Genomic DNA, 22,117 nt, shown 5'->3' on the forward strand with positions numbered 1-22,117 from the left:
TAATAAGTGGAAGATCTGGGATTCAAACCCAGGTCTTTCTGACTTCAGAGCCTACATTCTTACCTCACATAATTCTCACGGAAACCTATCAGGCAGTTTTTAAATTTTTTTTATAACTCTGTTTTACAGGTGAGGAAACTTAGACTTAGAGAGATTAAGAAACTTTTGTCAATATATCAACTCACTCCCATACTTGGAAAATATGTGACAGACTTCCTACTAAATATAGCAGATTTAGTATGCATATTTATTTCTGTTAACTCCACTATAAAGAATGACAAAAGTATAATACATATGGACAAAGAGAAGAGCAGAGCTGATGGCAGATGAATGAAGCTAACAAAATTTGGGGTTATGGAAACCCAGTGGACAAGTGGTAACTGACTCAGCAGAATTGACAAAGCTGAATTTGGGGGAGGGGCAGAGAGGATCTGCCAGTAAACCCAGTAAATATGTGGGAATTAGACTTCTGATATGCCTCTCAGGCAGAGAGTAGTATGAAGCTGAAAACTGAAGAATTGTTAGAAAGTTTATTGAAGGCACGTTTAGATACCGTCACTCATCCCCCCACCCCCACACTCCTCCACTGTACACCACCTTGATCCCCATCCACGTTAGCCCTAGCAGACCACTGGTTTTTCACCATCCCAGCAGAAGATGGGAGACTTACTCTTTGGAGTTTGAACCACAGGCGTTCTGGATGCCAGGCATAGCTGAGAATGGGACTGAGACACCTTGTTGAAAACAAGAGTATCAAGAGAAAGTCTGCTTATTAAATAATCAGTTTCCCTTTCCCACTACACTCCCAGAATGCTCTTAGCCTTAAACCTTCTAAGCAGGAGATAAGAGGAGTCTAGTCTGGGGGCCAGTATCTAAGGGCTCTCAGTTCCGACAGTCCCTGCCCAGTCACGTTAAGTTGATGCCCATCAGTCAGCGAATCCTACCCATGCATATAGAGCTTCCAATTAGTTTTTTGTTCCTTATCTTTTAATATCAACAGTTAACCAGAGAAAGTCTTATGAATAGACTTGAGAAAATGTATTATGAATGCACAGAGCCCAAAACAAATCAGAGGGAACAGAAACAAGTCATAGAAGAAAACTTCAAAAAAAAACCCCAGTATTTGTAACTAATATTTTCAGAGAAGATTTTGCATCCATTAAGGAAAAAAGGATGCCATAAAAAAAAAAAAAACAGAGAACAAGAAAGCTTTTGAGATTAAAAATAAAATCAGACATTTTTAAAAATTAGAAAAGTTGGAAGATAAAATTGAGGTAGAGCAGATAGTGAAACAAAAGACAATAAAGGAGGTAAAAAGCAAGACAATTAGAGGCGTGATCAAGGAGGCCCAATGTCTGAATAACATGATTTTCAGAAACAGAATAGAGAAAAAGAATGGAGAAATTCTCAGATATCACAAGAGAAGTTTATGGAACTGAAGGATATGAGTTTCCATAATGAAAAGGACCAATCAGCTTAGTGTAATAAAAAGACTTTGTGATGGCAAATCATAAAATTTCAGGACACTGGAGATAAAGAAAAACCTAAAAGCTTCTTGGTCTGGAATAGGGATGGGATAGTAGAAGCATCCTAAGTACAGAGATCTGAATAGCATTGTACTTTCTACCACAACGAAGCAAGAAGATAATTGGGAATAAATTCAAACTTAAGAAGTGATTTTTTTATTAAAATTCTATTTATTTATTATTGGCTGCGTTGGGTCTTTGTTACTGTGCACGGGCTTTCTCTAGTGGCGAGCAGGGGCTTCTCTTGTTTTGGAGCACAGGCTCTAGGCGTGTGGGCTTCAGTAGTTGTGGCATGCGGGCTCAGTAGTTGCGGCACACGGGCTCAGTAGTTGTGGCACGCAGGCTCTAGAGCACAGCCTCAGTAGTTGTGGTGCACGGGCTTAGTTGCTCCGCGGCATGTGGGATCTTCCCGGACCAGGGCTCGAACCCTTTTCCCCTGCATTGGCAGGCAGATTCCTAACCACTGCGCCAACAGGGAAGTCCCAGAAGTGATTTTTAACCTAGAATTTTATGCCCAGTCAAACTTTCATTCAAATGTGAGGATAAAACCCATTTTGAGATATGTGAGGTCTCAAAATATTTACCCATCTTACAAATGTAGATACATAGAACACTGAGGGAAAGAAAAAAATTTGCAATTAGTAACTTCAGAAAAAATAGAAGATGAAAGAAGGAAATCTAATCATGATATACTCTGTGATTCAGTTATGAGAAATATAGATTTAGCCAAAAATTGTAGCAAAATTATGTTGAGAGTCATGATGAGGGGAAGGGGGAAGTATGTGTGGAGGGTAGGTGGGGTTGGGACTGTAATAGAGCTACAGTATCATCTCCCATACAAGAAAGCCTTAAAAAAAAAAAAAAGAAAGAAAAGCCAGAAAGTAGCAATTTATGCATTTTGTTCAGAACTAGGAAGGAAACACAAACAGCTAAAAAAGATGAAAATTGTTGCCCTTTGGGCAGCAGGGAATAGGGTGGGAGGTATAAGGGGTCTGCTGTTTTTCTTTGTACGCTTCGTATGGTTTGACCTTTACAACTGCGTAGGTGTATTATTTTTTATGGAAAGCATAGACCACGTTTAGATAAAGGCAGATAAATTTTAACATTGATAGAAGGAAACCAGGAAGTGTAGGTTTAGAACATATTACTGAAGTAGAACATGAGGGCGTGATAGCACACTGTATTTACCTATGGCCTTGTACAGAGCAATTTCCTACTTATCATCTCATTTCATCCTCCTAGGAAAACAGGCAAAAGGGATGTTATCCCTCTTTGACAATTGTGGAAGCTGAGTTTTGAGGCTGTAAGACCTTTTTGATTCCTAGTCTACTACTACTATGCCTCATAAGTATGTTTGAATCTTTCTGGATTTTTTTAATTTTGTTTTTTACCAAGAGAAGACAGCAGATATTAGAAAGCATCTTCTTTGACATCATGGGAAGGAATACATGAAAACAAATGTGTGTATGTATCTATGTATATGATGAGTATGTGTGTACTGGTATACAAGTATCTATAATGTAAGATCTGGCATTCTGAGATCACAAGAGGCATGCAGATTACTGTGTGGTAGTCATAGGTAAGGAAATGTGTGTTAGGTTTCCTTAGAAGGCAGTGTATGAGGTGGGCTGAGCTCTGGGTAGAGTAAGATTTCTGTAGTCCTGTCTCCTCCCACCCGTTGAATGAGATTGGCATAAAATATTCAGCTGGACAGGATTAAAGGAACCCAAAGGGCCAACAGACAAAAGACCCTAATAAAGTGACCTACAATTATCAAACAATCTATGACATGAGAAGCCTTTAGCAAATTAAAAAGTATGTCTTTATGATAAATTGCCTTGATTGTAGTCACTTAATGCTTTATTGGAGTGTTACAAAAAGATTGTATTGGCTTTGAATAAAATATGAAAGAGTCTTTTCAAAGTAAAACTTTAAATTGTGCCTCTTAGCTTTCAATAAACATTTGTTGAATTGAATTAGCAAGACAGTATTTTGGGGAGAAAGCAAAAGTTACAGCATTAAATAGCATGATATATTTTTGAAAATTCTTCCAGAAAGACTGGGGAAACCCTCACTGCCAAAGCTGTTTATTTATAGCTAGACCAAAAAAAAAAAAAAAAAAAAAAATCCATTTGAGGGTCTCTGTCTTCATTGGCCCCTGGGGAGCAGAATCTGACTTAAAAGCCTTTTTCATTTAAAAAAATTCTCCTTCATGACATGATATTTGTAGGAATTAAAAGCATTCCTACTTAGATAATGTTAACATCATGTATAGTTAGCAGTCATTGTACTAAAGATACATGTGTAGCCTACCGAGCGCAGGAAATAAAACAAAATTTAGATCCTAGTTCTGACAGTTGATTAGATAATTTAATCTGTCAGAACTTCAGAAGGATACTAATCTTTAAGCGAAGATGACTCTGATATTATAGGAGTCAATTCAAGATCAGATGCATGTTGCATTAATGTAAAACTCTTTACATTGTTACTGTATTTACTTTATACTCTTAGATCACTGTTTTTCTGACATAAAAAAAGAAGATAGTGAAAAGAGCATGGATTTTGGAATCTCTGGCCCTTGGTTTTCCACTCTGTAAAATGGGATTTTATCCCCTTGTTACGATTATTGTGAAAATGTGATACTGTCACATCTTAAGTATATAGAATTGTGCATGGTGGCATCATAGAAGCTCAGTAGAAGACTGTTGCTGTTATTTCCTTGTCACACAGAGTCAGAATCTCCCAGTAACTTCCAGTGCCTGATGTAAATACCCTCAGAGGAAAGGCCCTGGGTGAACGTGGAGGGGCTTGGTGAGCCTCTTTCTCTCAGGGATCATAAACCTAAAGTTCTGCCTTGATGGCTTACTCCATCATGTTACTGATGTTTTATGTATTTTGTCCTGCTTTTATTGTATGTTCCACAGGAGGATTAGTCCTATACAATTCTCAGACACTAAGATACATATATTTAGATGTACTTTATTAGTCCTATACAATTCTCAGACATTAAGATACATATATTTAGTCATTGGGGGTTACAGTAAGCTTTAATAGGTTAGAGATGGAAAAGAAATTTGGGACTGAAGTGGTAAAGAGGTATCACTTTAATTGAACCTTAAAAATGAGTTATATTAGGAAAAAAGTAAAACTGTGACAAAGGGTGTTTTAAGCTTCGAAGGCCTCAGTGAAGATGGGCCATTTATATACTTTATCCATGTAAGATGTAGTGATAAAAAGTATGTGCTTGAGAGGCAGGCAGACCTAGTTTTGAATCCTAGCCCTGACACTTACTAGCTGTGAGACCTAGGACAAGGTTCATTATCCCTCTTAGTTTCTGTTGCCTTAACTAATAGTACTATCTCATACAAGTATTGTAAGGCTTAATTAATGAGCTATTGCATGTAAAGCTCTTAGCACAGTTGCTTGGTCTGCAGTAAGCATTCAGTACATGTTAGCAGGTGCTGTTAGCTTCCTTGTGAATAGGGCAATATGGATGAACCAGAGGTTTCAATTTGAGGTGTAATGGAGTAAGGTCAGAAAGATAAATTGGGGCTACCTGATCTGGAATAAAAGGCTAAGGGATTTGACTCTAATTAGGAATTGTAGATGGACTTAAGGTTTTTGAGTAGGTGAATAACATAAATATAAAATCCTAAAGTGACAGAGCTGGAAGATCCCTTAGAGTTCAGTCTAGACTCTTCCTTTCTCAAATGGGGAAAGGGAGACCCAGAGTAGTGACAAAGTAAATTAGTTGCAGAACTGGGACTAGAATCCCGGCCTTAGACCTCCCTTAGACTCAATCATGACACCAAAATAAGTCCAAAGGATTGTTCAGCCTTTCAGTCACTTAATTGGTCAAGTGCTTAGAAAATGTGCGTTGCCAGCAGGTTCAGAAAAAAAGAAACAAGTGTTCAGATTTTGATGTGGATGAAATAAAATAAATAGTCTTTCCATTGGTACTTTCAACCAAACAAATTAAGATTTGAAAAATCTTAATTAGTTAGAAAGTTTTCTTGATCAGTGGCAGTCACCTCAGAAAGGGGAAGTAAAAATACATGAAATGCGTGGTTCTAGAATGCCTTCATTGGTATTTATATTATTTGTACTGCTAGTGAGATTGGAGGGTGAAGTTGTTTTGTTTTTTTTGCGGTACGTGGGCCTCTCACTGTTGTGGCCTCTCCCGTTGTGGAGCACAGGCTCCGGACGCGCAGGCCCAGCGGCCATGGCTCACGGACCCAGCTGCTCTACGGCATGTGGGATCTTCCCGGACCGGGGCACGAACCCATGTCCCCTGCATCGGCAGACGGACGCGCAGGGAAGCCCCGAGGGTGAAGTTTTTGCTTAAATAAAATTGAAGATCATTGCTTATCCAGTACCTTTTAAAGTTGCTATTACCCAGGAATTTTAAATACAAAAACATAAAAAGAATTTAATTCCAGGTTGGCTCTTACTACCTATCTAATAAGCCATTACCACATAGATACTAATAGACCTTGGTTGGTATGATACCTATGTGCCGTTAAGTTTTTAGGTTGATAGAGAAAGATCTAACTAATTATATAGCTTTATACATTAATGATAGAATAAGATAACTTTTAAATCTTTAAATAATTGTTTCTTGATAATTGTTTCTTAAGATGAGCTCTTTGGTAGGAAAATTAAAATCTTAAACATGATTTTCTTATATATTGGGGCTCTAGGAAATATCATTTTTGCCTGAAAACTATATAAATAGATATAATTAAAATAAACATTGAAGCCTAGGTCATGTACCTATAGTCTGTGAATATGTTTATGAATGCAGACCTCTTACAGAATTCTAAATGCAGTTCAGCAGTTCACTGATGGAGATGTTTGTGACTAATAGCATTCAAACACAGCTTCTCATATAGATTATTTTGTTAACTATATAAAAGAGAACTATAGAGCTTAAAGTCATTTCAATATAACTAGTCATTTTACAGCTGCTTTGTATTTTTGCTACTTAACAGGCATACTTAAACCTTTGACTTAAGACTTGTTATTTTCAGAAGAAACTAGCTTTTTAAAGAAAAACTGAATATTTGCTAAGCATTCTGAAACATTCATAAACATTTTCTTAGAAATCATAATTTGATTGATTTGGTTATATAAAAATATAGCTTGGGGGGCTTCCCTGGTGGCGCAGTGGTTGGGAGTCCGCCTGCCGATGCAGGGGATACGGGTTCGTGCCCCGGTCCGGGAAGATCCCACATGCCACGGAGGGGCTGGGCCCGTGAACCATGGCTGCTGAGCCTGCGCGTCCGGAGCCTGTGCTCTGCAACGGGAGAGGCCACAACAGTGAGAGGCCTGAGTACCACAAAAAAAAAAAAAAAAAAAAAAGATTAAAAAAAAATATCGCTTGGGGAATGGGTCTTGATTTTGTGTGTGTGTGTGTGTGTGTGTGTGTGTGTGTGTGTGTGTGTTGTATTATGAGAGTGGGTGATTTTGAGAAGATTTTATAAGGGTATTTGATATGTAGTTTTGCTCAGTAATGTAAATAATACAATTGAAATAAGTATTTGGAATTCATCACAGTTATCAGAAACATATTTGGAATATGACTTTGTATGTAATAATTTTGGGTCTTCTAATTTAGATGACTCATAAATTACCTCCTCAACACCTTTTTACTCAAAATGACATTTTTTGTTTCACTTTGGTCAGATAAAAATTCTTGAGTATTTCCTGCTTCTTGGACCTCTCCATGATGGAGTACTGTGAATGAGAATCAACAATAGCAAAGCAGGAAAAGATTGACGGTGTAGTTAGCAGTTGTGCCTTATCTATACATGATTTGGGACAGTTTTGCCAAACATTGAATAATTTTCCTGTGGGAAACTTGAGCCCTAAAAGGAAATGAACATAGCTAAAAGGCTGCATATCACATGGGACTTCGATTTATTTTTAGAATGGCACTATAATGCCATATTTGGATTGAAACAATGTGATCGCTGTACCTTATTTTATTAAAAAGCTGTGTTTTCTGAAGAAGCCATTTAATTTTCTATTACATTGTGCATATAGACTCAACATAATAAGTATATAACTGTTCAGCTGATAACCATGCTAAATGTTTTAAAGTTAGCGGCGCTTATTTGGCAAACATTTCTGGAGGCTGCTTTTGGAGTCTGCTTTCTGCAATAAAAGATTCTTTGGCAGTTCATTGATTATAGAATATAGTTGTCTTTTTGTTGTGCATGTTTGTGGCAAGTTGTTTTCTTACTGGAAGGGAAAAAAGAGTAAAGAAGGATTAGTAGCATTGGGTGTTGGTATAGTTAATTGATTGTCTTGAAATAGCAGAGGTCTTTACTAAATGAGTCAGTGATAATAGAGAAACCCAAATGGATTTTTGCCTCTGAGAAATGATTTTTTTTTTAAGATAATCAGCAAAGATATTTCATTCTGAGCTCCTAGAATGTTTTGGTTAGCACAGTTCATAGGTTTTAAAAAACAGTCATTGTACCATTTATATTTTGTGTCAGCTTTTCTGCTACCTGATTTATCTTTATAGTTTTATTTGGTTAAAATAAATTGATACAATGGATTTCTGAATTGGATACTCTCTAAAATTGCAGATCCCTCACAGTAGTTCACTAAGTTTCAAATATGGGAAAATCTGCCAAGTACACATTTTGCCCTTTGGCTTCTCTCCCAAGGTTGGAAATAGGCCAACATCATAAATCTCAAGTCTGATGGGAAAGAGCTGTCACTGATGGCAAGGCCTTATGCTACCTGCCTTCCATGCAGTATTTAATTTGCTTCTCATAAACTCTTCAAGGCAGTGACCATTGCATAAATTTTACAGATAGGGATATTAAGGCTCAGACCAGGGATATTAAGGCTCAGACCAGTTAAGTGACTTATCCAAGGTCATACAATTAGAAGTAGGGGAGGCAGTTTTCAGACACAGAACTGCCTGACCCTAGAGTCAGTGTTCTAACTATCACATTGTGTTCTATTACATCGTGTGACCTCGGTAGAGCACCTAAAATCCGTCTTCTCTATTCTTTGTCAGAAGTCCAGCTCCAGTCTTCACATAGTTGTAGCCAGATTCTGCAGTGCCTTCAGTTACTTCCATGTTTATGGAAATTTAGTTACAGTTTGTTCTGTGTTTGATGTGTTTGGAATGGAAATTTTAAAACATTAATTACTGAATACAGTAGTAATTGCTGAATACAGTGTTTCATTTATTTAAATATTAAAGATTAGTTTCTTGTCTCCCATTGGTCGAGCTTTTAAAATCTTTTATTAAATGTTATTCAATGGCAGTTTTACTAGAATTACGATTTTTGCCTATAAGAGCAAATCACCAGGATAAATTTACAAAGTAATATCTACCCACAAATCCAGTTTATACTAAAATTCCTGCTATTGCATTGGTATAGAATAACAGCACTGCAAGTTGAAAGAAAACTGATTTGAAGATCAGTGGTGCTAGTTACATAGGGACAAGTAAAATTATGTTTGCATGACTATACATTTTTATGTTCTTGAAATCTGAATTTAAGGTAAAAATGTTTTTGCGCTGTCAGTGTTAAATGAGCCCATCAATCAGATACTTATTTCTAGAATTCTTGTTGATTGAACTATGAAATGCTATCGAAGGGCTTTAATTTGTTTTATACAAATACACTGTACTTCATTACTAAGGTATTGAGGTACCTTATTAGAATATTTACAATTCAGAAAAGTAGGAAAATGTAAATAAGAAAGAGATTTGGAAAATAGAGATAGAACAGGAAGATAATACACAGATATACAGGCCATGACCTCCTGTATTGTTTAAGATTGGGCTGCAAATTTGGTTGTGAGGGTTCTGGAGGCCAAAACAAAAATGGACATTTAATCATTGTCCATGGGGGAAAAAATAGCCATATTTCTTTAGAAGAAACAGAATTTCTGATAAGGACACTGAGTAATGTGGTAGGAGGTGTCCTCACCACCACGAGATACAAGATTTCTATGGCAATTTTTTTTAAATAGTGTCTCAAAACATGCCAGTAGCACAGTTTCATGAAGGCGGTTCTTTGAGAGGCCAGGATATTGTAGTCTAACAATACATCTATCAAGTGGTCAACCCTAATCAAAGAATAAAACCATAATAATTTAAAATATTACATATTTTATTTTAAAACCTGAAATGATTAAGATACATGTTGGAGGCCACCTAGCAGTTAGGGAAAATGCCTTTTCTTTGAATAATTTACAAAAGGGCCACATGTTGAGACTTCTTTCACTTTGTTTTTATGTTTAAGAGTATCATATATTTCTCTGTGTAATTAGAGCTTTAGCGATTTCTGCTTTTTCATAAACACTGAATAGCCTTCATATGAGTAAAAGGAGGAAGCACATTTTCAAAGTCTGTATCATGTTGATTTTATTTGTAAGAGTCTAGAAGACAAAAGCATTTTTTCATATATTAGGAATTATAAATGCCATTCACTACTGATAAGAGAATTTCTTCACTTTTATAGTATGTTTATTTGGGTTAAGAACGTGAACTAGAAAGCTGAACCAGTTGGGTTCCAGTCCCAGCTCCTCACTTTGCTTGCCAGGTGATTTAACTTCTTTCCTCTTTTGCCAAATGGGGGACATAATAGAGCCCACCTCAGGGGGTTGTTGTTAACACAGGTAGAGCTATATGATATATCCATATATAAGGTGCTTAGAACAATGAGTACAGATCCTTGTTCGCTCTAGTTATTATGGCTTAAATAATTATTTTTAAGTCTGTAAAGGTGAGTTTGTCAATAGGAAGTAAGTGGCTCTGAACCTTATATGTATCATATATCCCCTGAGAATTCATTTATTCAGAAAATATTTATTGAGTTCCTACCATTTGTCAGGTACTCTTCTAGGTGCTGGAGATGCATGTGAACAAAACAGAAATCTCTGCCCTTATGAAGCTTCACATTCTAGTGAATCTGTTAAAATCTAAGAATGTTCTTCTTAGAAAAATAACACACAAAACTTTGCAGTCAGTGTCAGAGTAAACCTTAATTTATGGTAAACCTTAAATCTGTTTATTAAATCTCAGGCTAAGAATACCTTACATACCTTCTTTTTATTTTGTCAGAATTCCTGTGAGGCATTCCTTAAGATGGCTACAGTATTTGATTTTAAAAGACAGAGCTATTTTTTAAGCGACAAAATAATTGTTAACTAAAATAATTGTTAACTGTTTTTCTTAATCACCTTTTTTGACTCTGTTAAAATGGTGCTAATAGAAATGCTATTAGATTTAACATGACCCATTGAAATGAAATTTCCAGATTTTGCAGGTTTTTGTAGGCCCATTTTGATCTTGCCCAAACACAAGAACATCTGTTTTCATAGGCTTAGAAGTCTTATTCTTAACCTTTGCACTTAAGCAATTCTGCTACTTCCAAAACACATGAAGTTAAATTACAAATGACAGGAGTTACGTTTAATTAAGAAAAATGATTTTACCTCCAGAAGGTTTTTAGTCCTTATTTATTAATTTTATAGTATAGTATTCCTTCAATTTCATTTTCCTTCTTTTGAGTTTTTTTCTTAGGGAATTTAAAAAACTGAGTCTTTAAAATCACTTCTGACAATCTGTAGCTGGCTTTTAAAGAGCAAAATGTAACCAAAAAATTACTTTATTTCTGTGAAACATATTGTAAAGAGAGGATATAGCATGATGGATTTGAGTGGAATTTTGGTGGTATTTGTTTTGTTTTCATAAGTATTAGATGATGGCTTTTAACAAAGCATTTATAACATTTTGGATAGTCTTAAGAAGATCTTTTTCTTTAGGCAACAAGCTACTTTGGCAATAATCTTCTCTATGCTGGTTATTTCTCATGGCAACCTTCCACTGCATTTTCTTTGTTTGGGTACTTTCTTTTTCTTCCTGCCATTCTTAGCTTTCTATTTTTCAACTTGAGTTTACAAAGGGTGTGTATTCAGAGGGTTTCCGTCAGTTCCCAGTACCTTGTTAATCCTGAGAAGTTACTCAGAGAGCCAATTCTCACAGTAAGGTATAAAAATAGTCATCCAGAAAAATTACAGAATGTGGTACCACTGTGATTTGACCTAATGGACGACTTTCAAAACCAAGATGGGAGAAGGAAACAGCACAAATGTTATTTCCTTAGATTTTTCTTTGCACAGATTATTTTAGACAAGCCTTACAATTTAAGAAAGTAACAAAACGTCACTATTGCTTTCTTACATACACTAAAAAGAGCATAAGAATTGGGGACAAGAAAGAAATCATCTAGAAATCAGTTACATCAACAGAGCCTCCTTCTTATTACTATTGAGCGTGTACCCACAGCATTCACCAGTTTTATTCCACAAATTTAGTCCACCATTTTATTGAGTGCCTAATAAGTGCAAATCTTAGTAGGATATGTTTGTTTCAATTAGTGAGCCAATACTGATGTATTATTACCAACTGAAGTCCATGTTTTATTTAGATATCCTTTGTTTATTCTTAATGTCCTTTTTCTCTTCCAGATCCCATCCAGGATACTTCGTTATATTTAGTCCTTCTGTCTCCTTAGGCTCCTCTTGACTGTGTTTCAGTTTCTTAGACTTTCTTTGTTTTTGATGACTTTGGCAGCTTTAAGGAATACTGGTCAGGTATTTTATAGAATGTCCCTCATTTGGAATTTGTGTGATGTTTTTCTCATAAGGTTATGAGTTTAGGGGAAAAATAACACAAAGGTAAACTCCCATTTTCATTACCTCATATCAAGGGTATGTACCATCAACATGACTTGTCACTATTAGTGTGGACGTTGATCATCTGGCTATGGTCATGTTTGTCAGATTTCTCCATTGTCGTTACTCTTTTTTTCCCCTTACCATACTGTACTCTTCAGAAGGAAGACACTGTGCACAGCGCACACATGAGTGGGCTCCCTCCATAAGGGCAGGGTGGTTTTTTTGTGTGTGTTTCTTTTCTGGCTGTGCCGCATGGCATGCAGGATCTTAGTTCCTCGGCCAGGGGTCGAACCTGTGGCCCCCTGTGGTAGAAGCACAGAGTCTTAACCACTGGACCAGTAGGGAAGTCCCAGGGCAGGGTGTTTTCATAAATTATTTGGAATTCTTCTTCATGGGAGATTTGTCTCTTTTCCCCCCATTTATTTACTTATTTGGTTGTTTATATAAGTATAGATTCATGGATATTTATTTTATACTTTAGATTATAATCCAGTAATACTTCATTAATTTTGTTGCTTACATTGTTCCAGCTTTGGCTACTGGGAACTCTGGCTCATGTTTCCCTTTGACATGTTCCCATTGTTGTGGGTTTGTTTTCTTTGTGGTGTGAGTCAGGGGGGAAGTTCTTCCTTACTCTTTGGCAATTCTAGGTGTTCCAGGATCATCTTGTATATTTCCTGCCCCAGCACTAGAATCAGCCATTTCCATAAGGAGCCTGGTTCCTTATATTAGTAAATGGTATTAGAAACCAAGATCCTGGCACTAGGTGTGCTCATTGCTACTGGGTGTTATTGCTTCTAGGCCATGGCAACTGACAGGACAAGGAAATATATGCATGATAGTGCTGTTTTTTTTGTTTTTTGTTTTTTTTTTTACATCTGTCAGCATGTGGGTTCAGCAAACAATGCATTGGAATTAGAATGGGATGGAGTCAGTAAACTTTATGTGTAGTTCTTTGCAACTTTAGGTACAATTCTTAGTTATATACAGACTAGAAGGAGGCCGGGACAAGTACGTAGGTGACTATTCCAAAACAGCAGGGCAGCTGCTGTGAGGGTGCTACCAGTGTGGTATATAAATTGGTACAACTTTTCTGGAGGACAAATTGGCATTGTAAGTCAAAATCCAAACACAAGAGTTACACTGGGCCTTTGGGGGAAAGGAGTGATTGTGGAAATAATCTCTTACCCCTTAAGAATCATGGCTCTACTTTACAGCCTTGTTTATAGCAAAAGGAGTAGAACAGCCTGAATCTTCCAAAGTCAGAGATTTGGCCTAGTAAGTTATGGTATAGACATGTGACAGGTTACTGTGCATTAAAAATGCTAGGGTAGGATAACTGTCAGATAACAGGAAAAAAGGCTCACAACATTTTACAGTTAGTAAAACTAGTAAGTTAGTAAAATTAATTTTCAAAACAATGTAAGCTCATTTTATAAAAATAATTATATAGAAAGTTAGATATATGCTTATCAAACATTAGCTACAGTGAAATTATCTTTTTTTCTCATTTTCCCCAGTATTATTATTGTAAGGAAGCAAAAATGTCTTATTAAAATAAGAAAACAAAAAGGGTTTGTTATTATACTAAGAAAATAAAAGGTTAGATTTTTCCTTTTAAGATGCAGTAAGGTATATCATTAATTTGGGATTATGTTTGGGGAACAGTGACTAGTCCCATTTGACAGGAGTATGGGAAGGGGAAATAAAAAAGATTTGGATTTTAGTGTGAGGTATTAATTCTTAGTATTTGTTTAGTGAATAAATTTTTAAAGTGCTATTATTTTAGAGTATGGTATTTAATGAAATTATTTCCAACAATGTATGTATGTATTCCATTATATGGATGGTAATTTGTTTATCTCTTTTTTTATGAATGGACATTTGGGGTTTCTAGTTTTTGGCCATTACAAATAAGGTTATTAACATTTTTGTACATTTTTGGTTTTCTTTTGGACACGTTTTTCTTTCTCCTGTGTGATACTTAGGAGTGAAATTGCTGGGTCTCTGTAAATGCCTATTTAACTTTACAGGAAACAGCCATGTAATTCACTAAAGTGGATGTATCGTTTTATATCTCCATTAGCAACAGTTAAGAGTTCCAGTTGTTTCATATCCTCACCAACATTTAGTATTGTCTTTTTATTTTAGCCAGTCTAATATGTTTCAATGTGTATGTTTAGTTTCTGAATTGTGTATACTGTTTGTATTGCTGCTTGAACTATAAGGGACAATATGGCACTACAATTACAGGGTTTCATTTAAATCTTTACTACGTTGCAGATACAGAAATATACAGACTTTGAAGAATTGACTTTTGTAAAATGCAGCAAACATTTTTAAGATTCATTATTACATGAAAAAAAGTGTTCAAAGGTAAATTACATTTCAAGTTGTTGCTGCTTGTTTGTGACAGAATTTCTGCAAGTAAAACATAAAAAGTTAATCAGTAGTAACATGTCAGTATATTCAAAATCATTACAAAAATCTTCTCTCTGGTCATGTTGCTGGTGACAAATTATTGTGTTGTATATTTAGAGAAGGGCTTGGCAAACTGCAGCAAATCCAGCATGCTTCTTGTTTTGAAAATAAAGTTTTATTAGAATGCAGAAATGCTTGTTTATTTACATATTGTCTATGGCTACTTTTTCTCTACAAAGGGAGAATTGAGTAAGTATCTGCCATCTGGCTCTTAACAGAAAAAGTTTGCAAAATGTTAATACTGCATGATCATATGGCAGTTTTGTTTTTTTCTGGAGATTAAAGCTGTTTTTCTTACGATACATGAAGCAACCAAAACATAAAGCCAGTTGATTAAAAAAGAACTACGTCTGCCATCACTTCAGTAGTTTTCAGGACCTATCACCTTACAGTCATTTTGCCATTCCCTGTTCTTTTAAGGTTTATGTCTCTGCATGATTGCCTCAAGTACATTTGTAAAAGCTTGTTCTCTGTTAAGCCATTTTACTAATTATAGTCTGGTGAAAGGATGTATTTGGTTGACTTAATCAATTTGGCCATGAATAGTGTCAGCCAATATGCCTTGTGCTAGCAAGTTCCCTATGTCAGCTACATTTATGTTTAACTCCTTAGAAATAAGAGGACTATGTATTGTGGTATAAATCTTAATTTTATCAGCACTTGGGTGTCGATATTTTACAAAAGCTCTTTGCTGTGTTCTCTTAGGAAGGAATCATCCATAACGTTACTGTGATTTGTTTTCAGAAACTTTTCAAATTTAACGATGTCATTATTCTGATAGGAACTTACTGAATTCATCATTGTTAGAATTTTTGGATCATTTTTGTACAGCTTGGCCTCTGGCAAGTCAAATGGATTTATTCCCAAGTTCTTCAGCATATTTCCTAAGACCAAATATTTTAAGCAAGTGGTTCACATGGAACTCCTCGATTTATTATCATTCTTGAAGGCTTCAAAAATTCAGCATGTGAATTTTCAAAATCACCTAATCTCAAGGGCATTTTCCCCCTTACTTATCTGATGACTCCCATGATCAAATGGTTGAGGGATGGCAGATGGATGAGAACTAACCAGTTACAGAGTTTTTTCAGTTTTTTGTTATATTCCCATTCTATGTGCATTTGAATGTCCAAGTCATATATCTCATAATTTTATATCCTTTTTCAAGTTATCTTTATCATCAGTCTAATATGACTGATAAAACTGGCATAAAATATTTTGAAGCTTTCCATATTCCTCTCAATTCTTCATATAATTTTCTAACCTTCATGCTTGTCCTAAGCCAGAATCTATCATTCTTAGCATGTTTCAGAACTTTAATTGTTGTTTCATAAAATTCCTAGAGTGAATTCATCTGACATTTAAAAAAATCTGAATTCTCTTTTGGAAATATTCCAGTGGATATATAATTCAAGAACAGAATTAACAGCTTTTTCAGAATAATTTCTTATGGCTGAACTACAAATATAGATCAATAAAATGTCCATTCATCTTTTCTGGAAAGTTTTGTCAATGTGAAATTTATTTTAATCATTGTTTTAGTGCTTTAAGTCCCCTTTCTCCTTTTTGTTTTCAAGTTCTAGAACTTTTCAGAAATTACTTAATGCTGCTTTGGGTCATCTTCCTTCAGTGCTTTGAAATTATCATTCTGATTTTCCAAATCTCCATTGATTGAATTACTCTCTGCAGAATGTTCCAGGTGGTAGCCCTCCTATCATTGCACAAGAAATCATTCTCCTTGGTAGACACTTTGGCTGGCTAGCTCATTGTGGTTTTAATTGGCATTGTCCTGGTAACTACCTTTTCATTTGCGTATTTGCCATTTGTATATTTTCTTTTATAAAGTGCTCAATTTTTGTCCATTTTAGTAATTGTCTCTTTCTTTAAGTTCTGTATATATTCTAGATACAGTTCCTTTTGAGATATATGTAACGCTTGCCTATTTCTTTTCTTAATGGCATATTTTATAAGCAGAAAAATTTTAATTTTAGTTAAATTCAGTTTATTATTTTTCCTCTTAATGATTCTAGGGGTGCAATAAGTTTTTGTCATGTTGCAGTTTCACAGTTGAAGCTGGGACTATTTATGGTCGGTTGTTGTTTGAGCTGTTCATGAAACAGATTTATTTCAAATAAAGATTTCTTAATTCCCAGTATGCCTGTGGTTTTCTCTTTGTGTTGCTATTTTACATTCTATGTGTTGGTTAAAATTAAAACTGAGTTCAAGAGAATTCCCTGGTGGTCCAGAGGTTAGGAGGACTCGGCACTTTCACTACAGGGCCGAGGTTCGGTCCCTGGTTGGGGAACTAAGATCCCGCAAGTCGTGTGGCACGGCCAAAAATAAATAAATTAAAAAAACTGAGTTCAAGAGAATTCACATATCCTAGGCTGAATAAAAATTGTTAACCCACAATAATATAGCATATGTTTTTGATACAGACTCCTTTTCCTTGTCATTTCTCTTGATAATTGCAGGATGATTTGATTTTTTTTTTTTTTTTTGGCGGTACGCGGGCCTCTCACTGTTATGGCCTCTCCCGTTGCGGAGCACAGGCTCCGGACGCGCAGGCTCAGCCGCCATGGCTCACGGGCCCAGCCGCTTTGCGGCATGTGGGATCCTCCCGAACCGGCGCACGAACCCGTGTCCCCTGCATTGGCAGGCAGACTCCCAGCCACTGCACCACCAGGGAAGCCCCTTTGTTCTATTTCTCATGACAGTTATTTTCTCTTGCCTGCATATGACACAATTTGGAAGTCACTAATGAGTCAATCATTATAGCAGTCTTGGTTTTTTCAGGTATTTAGTTGGAATGTCTTTTAAATTATTAATAAGGTTCTTTTCTGATTTAGTTTAGTGCCTCTTTCACATGAGTCTTGAATTAATAAACATTAGCATTAGAGATTCTAGTTTAGGGAGAGCTGTTGACCACATGAGCATTGCCATCACTCAATCTTAAGGAAGCTTTTGGACTTTTATTCGATATATTTATCAAGCACTGAGTATGTGTCATGCATTGTGCTAGGCTCTGTGGAAGTTACAAAACTAAAGTACAATTTCTGCCCCTACATGAATAGCTTTATAGGAAGATAAGATATACAAAAATAAAAATAATACATATTCTAGGAACCATATGGTTGAGTGTTCTGTATGTCAGCGCGCATGTGTGTGTGTGTGTGCATGCACGCACATGTGCATTTGTGTGCATGGGTGTGTGCTTATGTGTGAGTGTGTGTGTTCAGAGGACAGCCCCAGCTGTCAGCCATGCTGGAGACTTTGCTCACTTTCACTTTTATCCAGTGTTTTATGTACATGTCAGATAATACTGGAATCTCTTTACATGTTTATAATTTATAGACACATTTAATTGTAACCCTCACTACAACTTTATAAGGTAGATGCTATTAGCCAGAGAAGATAAGAAGCTCACCTAAAGTTTTTTAGCCAAGTAAGAGATGAGCCAGCTTTCAAACCCAGATATGTCTGACTCTAAGCTACGCCCCTGGTTCTAAGGCCTTAAGGTAAAGATGGATTGACATCGTTCCCATCATTTAGGTACATATAGCTAAATTAGTACTGGGAATTCTTAATCTAAAGGACCTGCATCATCCTGGGTCTCTTTTTCAATTGTATGAGTATCCCCTTTTGTTTGTTTTTCCATTTTAAAATCACCTTTATTTAGATGTAATTTATATACAGTAAAATTCACCAGTTTTAAGTGAACAACTCAATATGTTTTAATTACTACCACAGATATGGTGGATAATAATTCCATCACTTCAGAAAGTTCTCTAATACCTCTTAAAAATCAGTCTTCTCTTGGGCTTCCCTGGTGGTGCAGTGGTTGAGAGTCCGCCTGCCGATGCAGGGGACACGGGTTCGTGCCCCAGTCCGGGAGGATCCCACATGCCGCAGAGCAGCTAGGCCCGTGAGCCATGGCCGCTGAGCCTATGCGTCCGGAGCCTGTGCTCCGCAACGGGAGAGGCCACAGCAGTGAGAGGCCTGCGTAACGCTTAAAAAAAAAAATTTAAAAAAATCAGTCTTCTCCCTTTAGCTGCAGCCTCGTCCAAACACTGATCTGCTTTATATAACTTATGATTTTGCTTTTCTAGAATTTCATGTACATGGAATTATAGAAAATAGTCTCTTGTGTCTGTCTTCTTTCACATAGTCTAATGCTTTTGAGGTATATCTTATGGTGTGTATCAGTAGGTTTTTTCCCTTTTTATTGCTGAGTAGTATTCCATCACTGTATGCACATACCACAGTTTATTTATCCATTTACCCATTGGAGCACATCTGCATTGTTTCCAGTATGGGCTATTAGGAATGAAGCTGCTATGGACATTTGAGTTCAAGTATTTGCATATATTTGTATTTTCATTTCTCTTGGATAAATACATAGTAGTGGAATCACTGAATTGTATGGGAAGTGTACGTCTAACTTTATATATAAGAAACTTCCAAACTGTTTCTAAAGTATTTGTACCATTTTACATTCCCACCAGCAATGTATGAGAGTTCCAGCTGTTTCTCACCCTTTGCCAGTCCTTGGTATATTGGGTCCTTTTAATTTTAACATTTAGTGGGCTTGTAAAGGAATCTCATTGTGGTTTTAATTTATGTTTTGCTGATAACTAATGATGTTGAAATTTTTTTATGTGCTTATTTGCCATCTATATGTCTTATTTTATGAAGCATCTATTCAGTATTTTACCACCATTTCCCCCCTTTTAAAATCAGTTGTTTGCCTTATTTTGAGAGTTATATATCTGGATTCAACTCCATTATCAGATAGATTTTATAGGTAATTTATCCTATAAATTCATGGTCGTGGCTTACATTTTCATGTTTTTAACAGTGGTTTTTGAATATTAAAATTTTTTAATTTGATGGAGTCCAGTTTATCGTTTTTTCTTTTCTGATTCTGTGACTCATAGGGACCCCTCTACATAGCTCTGCAGCTCTCTTTCTGTTCAGCTTTGCCTCTCCAGTACTCTGAGCTATAAATTCTAGCTACCTTGCCCTCCCTGAATTCTGCTCTCTTTTTTCTCAGCTCAGGGAGGCACTCCCCATCCCCAGCTCTGTTTCAGTTCCTTCTCCATGTGCTACAGCCTGGAAGCTGCCGCCAGACAAATAGCTGTTGTAGTCTTAGGTCTCACCTTGGATTTTGTCCTGTCAGGGATCACCACAGTTCCTGAGCTGCCTTAACTGCTGTTAGTGGTGCATTTAAAAACTAGTAGTCTGACAATCTCTTTGGAAAGCAGTTTGGCAATGTCTTTGAAGGTTTAAATAGTTTACAGGTTAAGAAAGATAGGCTTTAAAGATGGTTCACCAGAGATGGAGTTTGAGGCGGTAAGACTAGTGTTTAAGGGTACAGACTTGTAATGAGTAGTAAATAAGCCAGAGATCTAATGCACAGTATTATAAATATAGACAGTAATGTACTATAATTGTGTAATGTGATATTGCTATAGCAATCATATTCCAATATGGTATACATGTATCAAAAGTAACATGCTGTACACTTTAAATTTACACAATGTTACATGTCAAATTTATTCAGTAAAAAAAATCTTTTTAAATGTAAAGTTAGTTCAGATCCCACAACTGTAAAATATTTATGGCCCTGGGAACCTGATTACCTGAAAGGCTAGAGAAATTACCCGGCAAGAAAGAATATCACTCATTTTTCATTTGAAACAGGAGTATCAGGCTCTTGGATGGTGTGCTGAATATGATGTAGTCTCACCAAGGAGAATCAAGTCTATTGTCTTAGCTATGAAGACAATGCATTGTTAAAACAGAAGGTCATGTTTTTGTGTTCTAGTTATTTACCAAGTGAGCAAATAAAATTTAACAAGGGGAAGCTATTAGAAATAGCTGGATGCTTGACATATTTTATGACATTATTGACATTTGTTCAGTTTTAGTAACTCATTGTAGAAGAGGAAACAGTTTTTCTCCATTGGTAAAAGCAAGGAATATTTTCCCATAGCCTGTTTGAATTCCTTGGCATTTAGTAGTCTAGTTTCCTATTGAGTAGACCACTATGTGAATTTTTATGCCATTTGTCCCTAGGACAAACCCCAATCAAGGGATTTCTCTTTTCCCTTTGAGAACCTGGCACATGAGTTTTGTGCCAAAGGATCAATTAAAGCAGCAATTTTTGTACCCAGTTTTTCTAACGGAAGCACTTTGCCTCCTTCTTTTGAGGTTAGGTTGAGTGCTTTCCTGGGGGCAATCTATTTTTTTTTTCTTTTTCTTTTTTTGCGGTATGCGGGCCTCTCACTGTTGCGGCCTCTCCCGTTGCGGAGCACAGGCTCGGAGGCGCAGGCTCAGCGGCCGTGGCTCACAGGCCCAGCTGCTCCGCGGCATGTGGGATCTTCCCAGACCGCGGCACAAACCCATGTCCCCTGCATCAGCAGGCGGACTCTCAACCACTGCGCCACCAGGGAAGCCCGGGGCCATCTATTTTGAATCACATTTTCCCTCTTACAATAGAAAGGTTACCAGCTGCACTTCCTTGCAACAGGGGTGGAATAGACGTGAGGTGTATAGAGTGAAATGGGTTGATTTTCTTTCATCTTTTTTTCCCCTTAATATTTGCTTTTGCTTTGGCTTCCCTGAAGACACAATAACTCTGGGCATGCATATGTGTAAGTATGTCCCTGCAGCATTTTAAAGCATGTAAATGAGAAGACCTTGTTGTATAAGCCCAAACAAGTACGGACGTAATTGACTACTAAACCTTCTCTTTCCTAATGTTTGCACAGGAGTCTCCCCAGGACAGTGCTATCACTCGTGATATTAACCGGACATTCCCAGCGCATGACTACTTTAAGGACACAGGAGGAGATGGACAAGATTCCTTATATAAAATATGCAAGGTATTTCATATGAAAAAAAAAAAGACAGTTTTTTTTTTTTTTATTTTTGGCTGTGTTGGGTCTTTGTTGCTGTGCACGGGCTTTCTCTAGTTGAGGTGAGAGGGAGCCACTCTTTGCTGCAGTATGTGGGCTTCTCATTGCCATGGCTTCTCCACAATGAGAGAGCACGGGTTCTAGGCGCGCGGGCTTCAAGTAGTTGAGGCACACACGCTCAGTAGTTGTGGCTCGCGGGTTCTAGAGCGCAGGCTCGGTAGTTGTGACGCATGGGCTTAGTTGCTCTGTGGCATGTGGGATCCTCCTGGACGAGGGCTCGAACCCATGTCCCCTGCAGTGGCAGGCAGATTCTTAAGCACTGAGCCACGAGGGAAGTCCAAGACTCAGTTTTAAATGGTGATTCTGGTTCTTTGAAATTATGCAAAGGATAACTACAAAACGTAATTTATATTTGGTGTTCAAGAATGCAAAAAAATGAGAGAAAAGTCTTTGTAAAATCAACAGTAACAACAC

At 36.8% G+C, this 22,117-nt stretch overlaps 1 protein-coding gene and 1 pseudogene across 21 annotated transcripts in view; one reads left to right on the forward strand and one right to left on the reverse strand.

Moving 5' to 3' along the window:
* Window positions 1-22,117, forward strand: part of RABGAP1 (RAB GTPase activating protein 1) — a 174,202-nt gene that overhangs the window by 101,463 nt on the left and 50,622 nt on the right. For all 21 annotated transcript variants that reach the window (XM_073806569.1, XM_073806558.1, XM_073806572.1 and 18 more), the window contains one exon: window positions 21,497-21,610. In XM_073806569.1, the coding sequence (XP_073662670.1) occupies window positions 21,497-21,610 (114 nt within the window). The remainder of the gene's footprint in view (window positions 1-21,496; window positions 21,611-22,117) is intronic.
* On the reverse strand, window positions 15,214-19,068 carry LOC101318191 (COP9 signalosome complex subunit 2 pseudogene; annotated as a pseudogene).

Source organism: Tursiops truncatus, chromosome 6 (assembly GCF_011762595.2).
Source record: "Tursiops truncatus isolate mTurTru1 chromosome 6, mTurTru1.mat.Y, whole genome shotgun sequence".
NCBI classification, from domain to species: Eukaryota; Metazoa; Chordata; class Mammalia; order Artiodactyla; family Delphinidae; genus Tursiops; species Tursiops truncatus.